This window comes from Nothobranchius furzeri, chromosome 15 (assembly GCF_043380555.1).
Source record: "Nothobranchius furzeri strain GRZ-AD chromosome 15, NfurGRZ-RIMD1, whole genome shotgun sequence".
Taxonomy (NCBI): domain Eukaryota; kingdom Metazoa; phylum Chordata; class Actinopteri; order Cyprinodontiformes; family Nothobranchiidae; genus Nothobranchius; species Nothobranchius furzeri.
In genome coordinates, this window is record NC_091755.1 from 31,443,966 (window position 1) to 31,456,980 (window position 13,015).

At 41.8% G+C, this 13,015-nt stretch overlaps 1 protein-coding gene across 8 annotated transcripts in view; it reads left to right on the forward strand.

Moving 5' to 3' along the window:
* Positions 1-13,015, forward strand: part of prdm16 (PR domain containing 16) — a 208,045-nt gene that overhangs the window by 61,861 nt on the left and 133,169 nt on the right. For all 8 annotated transcript variants that reach the window (XM_054746352.2, XM_054746357.2, XM_054746353.2 and 5 more), the window contains exon 2: positions 7,749-8,197. In XM_054746352.2, coding sequence (XP_054602327.2) covers positions 7,749-8,197 — 449 coding nt within the window. The remainder of the gene's footprint in view (positions 1-7,748; positions 8,198-13,015) is intronic.

Genomic DNA, 13,015 nt, shown 5'->3' on the forward strand with positions numbered 1-13,015 from the left:
GAAATATTTGTTGTTTGGGTCAACAGAAAAGATGCATCAGTTTAAATTGGCCAATATTCATCAAGATAGTTATTTTCAATTATTTTTTTTAATTCTTTTTATTTAGACTGAATCAGTGAATCAGATGTTTTGAATCAACATTTCCAAAATAGTCAGGAAAAAAAAAGTATTAAGTATTTTGTTACTCATGTTTTTTTTTTAAATAAATCAGAATTAGTGAAACTGGTAAAAAACCACAAAGCACCAAAGATGATGTCAACTGAGTAAATAAAGTCTTCCTTTATTATTTTGTCCTGGTCTTTCGTTTGTTAGCAGTATTTTATCAGTATCCGGCTTTAACCCACTCCCTCTCTCTCCCACCACCCTCCTCTCCCCCTCTCTCCCCCTCTTTACCCATGGGGAATGTTTGCAACTCAATTTGGCAAATGTAACTCAGTATTGATTATTATTAATATTTATCATGTTTGTGAACATGTTTTCCTCCAGTGCTATTAATCTGCCCTGTTAATAAATGTCTGCTGCAGCCTGGTCCACGGACCCCCGTGGGACATAGGGGCCATGACACAAAACACACACACACACACACACACACACACACACACACACACACACACACACACACACACACACACACACACACACACACACACACACCTGCTTCCAGCTGTAGGAGGCTGCCCGCTGTCTTCTAGTTGCCTGGGGCCGTGTATGTTGCACTCACACAAACACTCTATTGGAGGATGGAATGGCTCTGGGCTGCTCAGGACAAATGACACGTCAATAAATCAGCGGTGTTGTGTTGGCACCACACACACAAACACACACATACTCCCAATCTGTGCATACTTTACTGAGAATTTAACAAACTACGTGTTTAAGTTTTGATGCTAAATGGCCCGTTTTGTCCTTAATACTGGGAAAAGGTCATTAAACAGAAAATCCAATAGCTAAACTGGTTAAATTGACTATATGTGTTTAAGATTAAACAAAATGAAGGCTGCGCTCTGGATTACCACCATGTATCTGCAGCACAGCAGGATAATCCTGTTAAATAGATTCCCTGTGTGCAAAAATAAGGAGCTGGAAACCCTTTAAGATTTATTTTAATGTCAGTTGGGTTTAGTTTAATTATTAAAGTCACAAAAATCTTTATTTTATCATTTACAGCAGTGCAAAATGACTTTCAACCAAGTGCAATGCAACTGCAGTTTCTTTCTTTCTTTCTTTCTTTCTTTCTTTCTTTCTTTCTTTCTTTCTTTCTTTCCACTCACTCGGAGTGGCGCTGCAGTTTGAAGTGTTGCTTGGAAATGCTCCCTGGTGCTTTTACAAGGGGAAACAGTATGGTGTTCTTGCTTGGAGAAGCTTTCTGGTATTGTAGCTGACTGTGCATCCATTGCTATTGCGCTCTCTCTCTCTCTCTCTCTCTCTCTCTCTCTCTCTCTCTCTCTCTCTCTCTCTCTCTCTCTCTCTTCTCTCTCTCTCTCTCTTCTCTCTCTCTCTCTCTCTCTCTCTCTCTCTCTCTCTCTCTCTCTCTCTCTCTCTCTCTCTCTCTCTCTCTCTCTCTCTCTCACACACACACACACACACCTCCCTCAATGCCCTCCTCTGGCCGCCCTTTAGATGCTTCCAGCTATACGTCATGTTGGATATATACCCCTGTGCCACTGTGGAAAAACAAGCTATTCTACAGTTTTTCATTTCTCACACTCTGAACACTCATTTGATTTTTACAGCTGCGTCCCTCATGTTTTAAATCATGGGAGGTTTTGGTTCTTTGTGTGGAATCATCAAAGGTTCTGCTGTTTACTACAGGAGAACAGGTACCAGCGTCCTTCCATGGCCAAGCAGTCCAGCTGAGTGAGACAAGCTGCTGGTTAGGCTATAGCTTTAGCGAGCGTGCACACACACACACACACACACACACACACACACACACACACACACACACACACACACACACACACACACACACACACACACACACACACACATGAAAAGGTTTGGTCAATTATTGCTCAACCAGATAACCATTTTTCACATCTGTCATGGCTCACATTCTCTTCTCCCTTCAAAATTATTCTTTTTCCTTACCAGTTGATCTTTTTTCCCCATATTTGGAGCCTCGGCTCAATTTTGCATATTTGTTCCTTTTCCCTGGATACCGTCTTTTCATCAGCGGCTGACTTTCTGTTTGAATTGAACCAGATCAGCTTACGGCCAGACAGAGATATCGTCTCTGTGTGTCGGAGAAGCCAGTCAGAGAATGTTTGTGCTTCATGATGACCATCAGTGGTTCATACATCCAGCTCTCTTTAACTGATTTTACACTGACAACCATGACCACCAATGCAAGACATTCAATTATACTCCTTTTTTTTGTTGCAGTTTCTTATGTAGCTAACATGCACATGTATGTATATTTTAATGAATAAATATTCGGCTAAATAAAAAATCAAAAAAGTCCCTTCTTTGTTTTCTAAAAATGATTGCAGCACAGTCTGCAAACAAAACTTGGTCCATATTTTATGCACCATTTAGTTCGTCCTTGAGACTTCTTGCATGCAAGCTGTGTTGTTTCTTTGCTCACAGACCACCACAACAATCCAGCTCAGTGTGTGTGCCACAAGGCACATGTGTTTGTGTGTGTCCGGGCAGACGGCAGAAAATGACTCCAGATCTCTATCTCTCTGCGTTTAAGTCTAAAATGCTCTGATTAAACACAACCATGGAACAATTTGCCTGTTTTAAGGCCTGCGATTGAACTGCTGATATTCAGAGCTGTGTCAACTTTTTATTTTTCCTTTGTTGCCATGGCAACACTGATTGCATCGTTATCAGCATCTTTTACATTTATCATTCAGAGTTTGGAAAAATAACAAAAAGCTTTTGCTTTATTGGTTATTTTGAAGGTTTTTAGATTTTTGTCAACATGCTTTTTAAATCGCGTCTGTCGTATTTTATTTCCTCACAAGTTGTAATTTTACGAAATCTTCCTCACTTTTAACACCATCTGATTTGTTGCACATGTGTTTAGAGGGCAGTAACAGCTCCTTCAGTTGCAAACAGATGTGTGTTTACGTGAAAGCCTGCATTTGCGTTCACACACTCCCCCTCAAAAAAAATTCTTTGTTATTGCAAGCAATGCTACAAAGCAAAGAGCTCCATTTATGGCACGCATTTACAATTTATCAAATAAATGTGATGCCTTCATGTGGCCTGGGCCTGCCTTTCAGGCAGAGCAGAGTAGTTTTCCACTGGAATAACAGCCGCTGAACAAGCAGCCCATTGTAGCTGCAGCCAGCACCGGGACCCCCAAGGTGCGAATTAATGATTGACCCCTGATGTAATCAGGATAAATAGCTCCCCATTAAAAAGAGAGAGAGAGAGATGGCCAGACGAACAGAGAGAGAGAAAGAACAACATAAGGAACCAGGGAGAGGAAGACACTATCTGGCCTGTGTGTTTGTAAAGAACCCCACGGGGAGGCGGACCTAACATCTCTTTCTGGCTCATCGGAGACTCAGAACTAACACACAGCTTTTTAAAAAATGCTCCGTCATCAGTAGTTAGGTCCTTCTTTGTTCTAGACATCTTCTTCTTGCCTCCTTTCAGTATTTATCTGCTTTTTATCCTGTATGTTTATTAATTAAAAATGCAAATACGGTTTGTTTTTATTTCAAACTTCTGTGCAGAAATATTTTTAATTTCCACTTTTTTAAAGGTGTGGAACACGTGTTTAATCAATACATTTGCAGTGGTCTCTAGTAGGAATGAATGCCTTGTAAGTCAGACTCAGGGGGCAAGAAACACCGGTGCACCATTTCCAGGAAGTAGAAGTGAGCCACGTTGCAGCTGAGCTTCAAACGGCAGGATTTGGAGTCTTATTTCCTGGTATTAGGACATCTGTTGGATAAGAGCACCATGACTCTACCACTGACTTGCAACTTAGATGTTTTATCTCCCTGGAGGAGTTCTGCTATGTTGTGAAGTTGCTAATTCTAACAGTTAGCTTCTACTAGTTGAGACATCCTCTGCTGTTTCCTGGATGCTAAACCAACAACAGCCTACCCCGTCATGAAGATGGTTTGGTCCATGAATGTTAATTACAGATCTGTCAGGCTTTTCTAATCCTAAAGTGTCACCGTCTATTTTCTGTCAGAAGCTAATGCAGGAGATAGGTGTAGGAGACTATTTTCATGTTCAGCCTGCATGAAAAATTCAAAGTGACTGATTATAATCAGAAACAAAATTAAAAAATTTATTTTTCAGAGTTCCACATCTTTAATATTTTTATCCAACAGAAAATATTTTGTTAATTTCAATCAAGTTTTTTGTTATTAATCCTGCAGTTTATTTGATGTAGCCATCTGCATTTGCGTGTGTGCACGTGTGTGCACGCAGAGGCCCCAAAAGTGACAGAATTTAATAGATTTTCCAAGCCTGTCTCTCTGCTTGTCAAAATTGCTCTCAATGGGTCAAGTGCCAGTGAGAGTTGGGGAATGAAGAGAGGGAAAGTAAAAGTGTTTAACATCCTGAGAACACTTGCTTGTGTGGAGGGAGCAGCAGATAGAGCCGAGTTATAAAACTTTAATTGATCTGTGTAAAGAGTGGAAGCTACTGCTGGCTCGCTTCCTCCAGTGCTTAATTGCATGCCTGGTCTGAAACTTTACAGAACAACAATCATTAAAGAAAATGTGTTCTTTTCCATTCAAAATCGCTAAATGACGCAAAATCGGCCATAAAAACACTTTTACTTTTACTGCATTAGCTTTATGTGATAAGTTTCCTGATCTTGTGCAGAAACAATGCAGTTTTCTGCAGGATATTAAACACTCATGTCACACTTTGCACATATGTAATGTGCTTGTGTGAGTTAATAGCTGACATTCAGCAAAAAACGAAACTGAAGATTGCATCGTCAAATTAAAAACAGGAACATTTTATCTTATTTAAAAGAGTTCCTATTTGTCTTTTGTTTCAATGTCAATGAAGTTTGAACTAAATATTCACCACTGTACAATAAACATCCATGCACTAAGCAAGCAAATATTGCATTACATTGCAGTTTGGGTGAAAAGCAGAACAGCAGCAGGCCTTACAGCGAATCAAATGAAGGCTAAAAGAAAAAGCTTGATTGGAACCACTCGTGCTGTAATTTTAGGCCTAGTTGGACTGCTGATTGCCAGTGCCTGTGTTTATTTAGTAAAACTCTACTGGTGACACTAGAGTCTTTCTGAAGAGCAAACAAAGAAGAAACATATGGACGTGCTGGAGTAAACAAACATTTGTGAATAAAATAGGATCGGGTGTCAAACATTTCGACTTTGTTGGTGTTCTAACAAAAACTGTACACTAAGTTTTAAGTTTAAAGACCAAGTTCATTGAGAAATAGTTGTTTTAGTTTGTTGTTTATTAAATATGATCAATCACTCAGAGTTTCACATGCAGGTTTAATGTGAAAACGGTCTTTCTACTAATATTTCCTGCATCAGCCATTGATAGAATATGGACAGGGAAACTGTCGGGTCATAAAAAGCCACATTAATCTACGTCACAGTGAAAATTAGCATTCATGGACTCACTCACCTTGACTTGCGATAGGGAACGCTGTTGCAGATTTTTGCATCCAGGAGAGAGCAGAGTGTGTCTCAGTTAGTAGAAGCTAACTGTTGGTATTAGCAACACCTCAACATACCAGAACTCTTTCAGCGTTATTCATGCAGATAAACCATCAACGTTCCAAAGCGACCTGTTGTTTTCTCCCCCTCTCCTCCGACTAACTTTTACTTCTAGAAACAGGAGCGCCAGAGCTCCCCCCCCCCCCCCCCCCCACACACACACACACACACAAAACGACCCACAGGGCATCGATTTACACTAGATACCATTACAAATGTATTAAGTAGAGGAGTGAATGAGAGCTTTCAAATAAGTTATGCTTTCAAACAGGTTTTTTACATTGGAGTGACTTTTTCAACCAGTCGATCCATGTACTTGATTTTCCTTTTATTGTTTATTTTAAAACGTACCCATTAGAATAACATAACTGCAGTCCTTGGAATAAAAATATTGAACAAACTCTAGTGTTGGTTCTGTTTAAGAATGAAAACCTTGGGGTAATTTCAGCACCAGAGGTAATGGGAAGGCAATAATGTGCCAGATGTCACATATCACTCACCTAAATGCATTTGCACACGCACACTTACAAACTTTCACTGTCCACAGTAATTTCCTTAATAACACACTGAGAAAATGTGGCTGGAACTTAAAGCCAGAAGTTACATGCATCCATGCACACGCGCACACACACACACACACACACGCGCGCACACACACACACACGCGCGCGCGCACACACACACACACACACACACACACACACACACACACACACACACACACACACACACACACACTCCCCTTCATCGTACTCACTAGGACCCCAGGGTGCAGCCACAATCATGTTGACTATTCTTGGCTGTTGGACTAATCATGTGGGGTGACGAGACTAACCAAGTCAGTGATAGAAAGACTCATTATTTGTAAGATGAGTCCTGGCGGGACACGGCGACCATGATGACATGGAGAACTGTTCCCATCATGCACTTGGCCAACTTTTTCTCTCTTTCTACATCTAGCTGTGCATCTCTGCCAACCCAGTGAAGTAAAGGGTTCCTACTGAAAACCATGCGTGTTTATTTCATTCCTCGTTTTTTATTGCAAACTGAAATTCTCCAACAAGTAAAGATTAACTGAACAGGAATTTAAAGTAGTTTCACGTTTTGACGCCTGTGCTGCGGTGGTCCCGGTGTTCTGGAACATTCTTCCTTTCTAATAAACTGTGCACGCATTGTTGAGACTGAAATTAATTGCTTTGCCATTTGATTTAATTTAGTTGTTTCTTATTTGGTCTTGAGTCAGAAAAGGGTAGAGTGCCTTCTCCGGGTCAGGATGAGGTCCTGCCCCAAGTGGAGGAGGTTAAGTATTTTGGGGTCTTGTTTACAAACGAGGGGAAGATGGATTGGGAGATCAACAGGGTGACTGGTGCTGTGTCTGCAGTGATGCGAACACTGTAATGATCTATTGTGGTGAAGAGAGAGCCGAGATGGAAGGCAAGCTCTCGTTTTACTGGTCCATCTACGTCCCTACCTTCACCTATGGTCACGAGCTAGTAGTGGTAGAGACCGAAAGAATGAGATCACAGAGACAAGCAGCTGAAATTAGTTTTCTCTGCAGGGTGTCTGGTCTCTCTGTTAGAGACAGGGTGAGAAGCTTGTGCATCCGGGAGGGGCTCGGAGTAGACCCACTGCTCCTCCAGAGGAGCCAGTTGAGGTGGCTCGAGCATCTGGTTATGATGCCTCCTGGACGCCTCCCTGGTGAGGTTTTCTGGACACGTCCATTCGGGAGAAGACCTAAAGGAAGACCCAGGACAAGCTGGAGGGACTATGTCTCTCAGCTGGCCAGGGAGCACCTTGGGGTTCCCCTGGAGGAGCTGGCCCATGTGACTGGGGAGAGGGAAGTCTGAGCTTCTCTGCTTAGGCTGCTGCCCCAGCGACCCGACCCCGGTCAAGTGGATGACAGTGGATGGATTGATTGTTTTTTATTTTGCTTGGTTTAATCCTCCTTATTTTGAATGATTTTCACATTTAAAAATAGTTTTCATTTATTCGAATTCAAGTCCTTTAAACGAGTTTCATTAACAGTGCTTCTGAAGTGCATCTTTTAAAAAGTGCATCTTTGCGTCCTAGATGACACTGAACCGGTGGAGAGCATGTACGACGCAGAAGCCGACCTCCCGGGCGTAGCAGCCGGCAGAGGTGGTGCTGACAGCCCAGAAGACGACGCAGAAGACGGCCTCATCAACATGTCCCCTCTGCCCTCACCGACTCCATCCCATCCCAACAACAACCACCACCTGCTGCACCCTCACATCTACACGTCGCACCACCTCCACAACAGCAGCAGCAGCAACGACCAGGACTTCACCACACCCAAGGAGGGCTCGCCCTACGAGGTGCCTGTCTACATTCCTGATGACATTCCCATTCCCAGTGAGCTTGAGCTGCGGGAGTCCTCGGTGCCCGGTGCTGGCCTGGGCATTTGGGCGAAGACCCGCATCTGCGCTGGCGAGAGGTTTGGTCTGCACAACGTAAAGCATCATGATGCCACAGGCAAAGACGGCTCCTTTGGATGGGAGGTGGGAAAAATTATTGATGGTGTAATTTTGTGTTTAACTTCAGATTTTCTCATCCAGATTATTCTGAGGTCCTTTTTTTTGTGAGACAGGAAGTGAAGCTGCAAATGAGGAAAGGAGAGATTTTAAAGAGCTCTTCATTCACATTTTGAACCATCACCGCTGATACTCACAAGCATACATCTTATCATCATTCCATTTGCATCGCCTTTATGACTTGACCCCATCGTTGATCCCTAGACACACACACACACACACATAGGCACACCCACACAAATACACAGTACACTTCTTCACGTCAGCGCCGTAATGTCAGATGGAAAAATCTGGCTGATTAGTGGAGGTATCAGCTTTTATGGGCGTCGGTCTGAAGCAAGCGCACTCATTTGGTCACGCCATCTGATATGGAAATGGAAGAAGCGTGGCCCAGTGTGGTGGCGGCATATTGAACTATTAATTTTCATTTCAACATGACATTAGAGGATATTGAAGTTGCTTCAGTAAGCTCATTTAGGGGAAAGAGAAACTCCTGGTCTCTGTCTCTCTCTGTCTCTGTCTCCGTTTCTCATGCGCCAAATCAGAGGTGAAATGTGCTGGCCTGCTTTTCATTTCACAGACTCCTTGACTTTTTTGTTTTTAGGAGGTCGGTTATTCACATCGTCTCGGGTTACATTTGCAAGTTAGGAGTAGAAACCCTAATCATTTTGAGCAGAGCTCTGTAAATATGTGATGCCCTCATATTAAAGAGTAATTTCAAATCAACAATTTACAATACAAATATTATACAGTTTGATGCAATTTAGCAAAATATGTTAATGACATTTGATAAAAAGTAATAATTATTAGGATGAAGTACCAGAGATTGCACGTACTGACAGCAATAAGGCAAATAAAGACACTTCCTGCCTCTTCTAGAGGGGAGGCGCTAAACTAATGGTGGTGGTGTGTGGTGGTGGTGTGTGTGGGGGGCTAGCTACTCTAGTTAGAGAGGTACATTTTTAAGATGAAATTGCAAATAAGTATTTCAAATTTTAGTGTGTATGTACAATTAAATGACATGTAACTTCATTTAAAAAATACAGCATTTAGATATTTTGCTGTCTGTCTTGGTGATATGAAACTTTTCCTCTCAGTATCTCTGTTCCACTTCTGATAAATGTATTTATGCATGTTATTTCTACATGGTGCAGTGGGCAAAGTATCACAAAATATCAGAACTTATTATTTAGGCTCTGCCATCATGGTAGGGGGTCCAAGGTTGTTGTGAGGTTGGCACTGGCTCACCTAAACCCCCTCTAGAACAGCCTCTGCAAAGTTCTGTGAGTCATTTAACTTTAAGAGAAATGTTTTATATCGGAAGGACTTAATTTAATTTACACTTACCATTAAGGGTAACATTTTCTTAAATCTCTCATAGACAAGGTTTTAATGAAATCTGACAGCACTCTTGACATAGTTTAATTTCTACAAACTCTTATTTTACTCAGTCTACTTTCCTGCACTTGTGCATGCAGGCAATTAAAGTACACAGGCACACGCTTAGTGGCCGCACGCCAGGTTGAACATTTTCCTTTTAAAAGTTCACATTATTGCTGGCCTTTTGGGGTGCACGGGGCTTCCCTCCAAAAACTACACCCTGACCAACGCTCTGATGTTTTTGCTCAGTTTTCTTGCTCCTTTTCCATTCCTCCCCAGACGCTCAGCTAATTCATATTCACAAGCTAAGCTGTAGCTCTTTGGCTTGTCAGAAAAGGCCACCTTCAGCCTTAAAGATCCAAACAAGTGTCCTGGCATGCACACTTTCCCCAAAGAGGGAGATGTTTAGTCCAGTTTTACTCAGATTTTTGCCTATTTTAGGGACTTTTATAAGATTGTGGAAACGTTGATCTCCATCAGGTGCATTAGTAGTTAGGTTCCACTTATAGGGAACGTCTTTGGTATTGGGAGCACAAAAGAAGATCCATTGCTTACTTTTTCTGTCTTCTCCTGAATTTGAAATTATCATTGGAAGTCTGAGGGTGCCTCAGACCCCCCCACCCAAAAAAAATACCCTGTCTGGTTCCAGTCTGGAAACCTTCAGAGACTCTCCTCTCTCAGACTCTTATCACAGATAGTCATAACAGTCAGGGTGTTGATAGTCATCGAAAGACTCCCTGAGGAGCCGTGTAAAGCCCATTTTTCTCCCCTCACACCATCAGCTCCTCCACTCATCTACTGCCCCGTTCTTAGACAAATAGACGAGAGAGAGAGAGAGAGAGAGAGAGAGAGAGAGAGAGAGAGAGAGAGAGAGAGAGAGAGAGAGAGAGAGAGAGAGAGAGAGAGAGAGAGAGAGAGAGAGAGAGAGAGAGAATTACAATGATATAAGGGCAAAACATAATTTTTGAGGACTAACATACAATCCAAAGATATTTTTCGACTAATTGCTTACCTAAAAATAATTAGAGGGAATTGTGTATCAAAATAGATCGATGTGTTTTAAGGGATAACAAATGGAGTAATCCCAGATTCCCTTGGAGTATATACAGTCATATCTGATGAAAGATCACGTATTTGACTGTTTTAGCCCTTCTGGGAATGAGCAGAATTAACCTGTGTTGAAATGAATTATTTCAGTGATTAGCTCTTTGCAACTGTGCTTCCAAGTAATTAAAAAGTTCTATTTTAAAGTGATGATGTTAAGTAAAAACAATTTCTTCTGAACTTCTAGTCTTTTAAACCACTTATTGATGACTACTTCCTTTTGGGTTGACTGGGTTATCTATAAGAGTTGCTTTCTTATGCAGAAAGCAAACAGAAACGTACTTCAGCGCTATTGACTGTTCTTTTGTAGATTGCTTTTCTTCAACTTGCGAAAGCTTTTTCATCTTGGTTTTCTTAGCAACAACCAACTCAAACCGGTGGATGTTTTAAGGCTTTCTGGAGACCTAAGTGAGAGCGCAGATTGGCGAAGAGAACCCCTGAATAAAGAGAGAGTGAAAGCGTAGGAGTGACAGAGAAAGAAGAAGGGGAAAAGCAGAGAGGAAGTCGACTATTGTCTGTCCTGGGGCTTAGGGAACTGGCAGAGGTGTTAACTCAGGCTCATTTTAGCAAGACGGACAGCTCAATCTGAGAGCTGCTTTGCTGCAGGCCATGGCCATTCTCCTCTGTCTCAGACGCCCTCTCTGGGCATGCACTGAGTCGTCCATTTAAAAACCATTATGCCCCCCTTTAGCACAACATGATAGAATGCCAGGGCCCCCAGTATTCCACGTGTGTGTGTCTCTGGTTGTGTGTGCAGGACTGCTAACCCCTCAGGATAGGAAGGCCCGAGCAAGCCAAGAAAGGCAAGGCCCACAGGGAGTACAGAGAAGGGATCTTGGTGTCAGAGTGACTGCTGCTATTATCTGGGTGGTAGATTGGCCTGACTTGTCTATTGATAGAGGCATGTCATCATATAGTGACTGGAGGTATTTGGACTTCAATGATTGGCACTGAGTGGCCTCACTGATCTGACCTTTCTTGGCAAAATTAAGTGCAATCTGCAGATGTCCAGTTGATGCACGCCAGACTACTAAACATGGTGCATTTGTAGGAGTACCTTAGATAAAATAAATATCACAATACTCAAAAGGTTAAACGGAAAGCATTTCTTTCTAAATCATAGAATAAAAACAAATCAAACGTTGGTTTCTTTTCTGAACATGTTAAGTGATGACATGAACAAGTCCTCTCTAAGTGATATAAATTGTTTGTACGCCTAACTTGTGAACTCTGTGTGTATCTTTGAACTTCTGAATCATGGCTCTTGAAACTCCTCCTACATCTTTTGTCTTTCCTCTATCTTTAGCCTTTCCGCCTTCAGAGCTTTTTTACAATAACTGAAGGTCATGCATGAAGCAGAAAGACTCACTAGCTGTAATATGATGGTGGCACTTCCTTGGCAGTTTTACAGAACTGTTGTATAAATGTTGTAAAACAACTTGAAGTAATTGAGTTCTTGTCATTTTTATAAGCAAATTAGAACAAAGACAAGTTGTATTCAACTTAGAGATTATCATGTGTGTAGAACCTTTTGAACGAGGTCATCATAAATTCTCCAACATACAGAATCCCTGAGTCCATGTCAGCCCTGCAGACATGTCTGCATGTTTGAACTGTGGACCTTGGGATGACTTTGTTGTTAGGCAAAGTTCCATCTAACTGTCCCTCATTCTTTGTGGTGTTTACTTTCTGTGGGGTGATTTTTCATATCAGTATCATTCATTCAGCGATGTGTGGAAAGGGTGAAAAGAATGCTAGCTCGTCTTTGTGGCCAGATGTTGACTTAGTGATAGGGTAAGATGTCTGGCGGGCACTCTCATGTCACCCAAGTCCTACGTGACAGATATCCTTCAAGACGTGGCATGATGTATCTCCATCACTCTCCACCCGACACCTCACTATTCACGCTGATGTCATGTTTCTTTTGTTCAAATCTTTATCACCGAACTTGGCAAAGGTTCTCCAAGGTTTAAAGAGAATAACTCCTGGCGCACCCTGACACGTATCTGTCCTGACCCACCTTTGCATCCCAAAGTGTTTGCTCACCTTTTGTGTTTTGTCTTTGAAGGGTAAATGGCCAAGCTTTTGTGCTGCAAGTTATTCTTATAAGGTACTCAAGGTACAGCTTGAAACTTGTCTGTTTGCCTATGTCAAAAAGTGTCCTTTATCTTGATTTTTATTACAGTGACTTAATCAAGACTTGAAGAGTTAAAAAAATACCCAGAAAAATCTGAAAATGTCATTAAAGCCTGGACAGCACTGCACGTTTTTCAGCTGTCGCACAGGACTCCAATAAGGAAC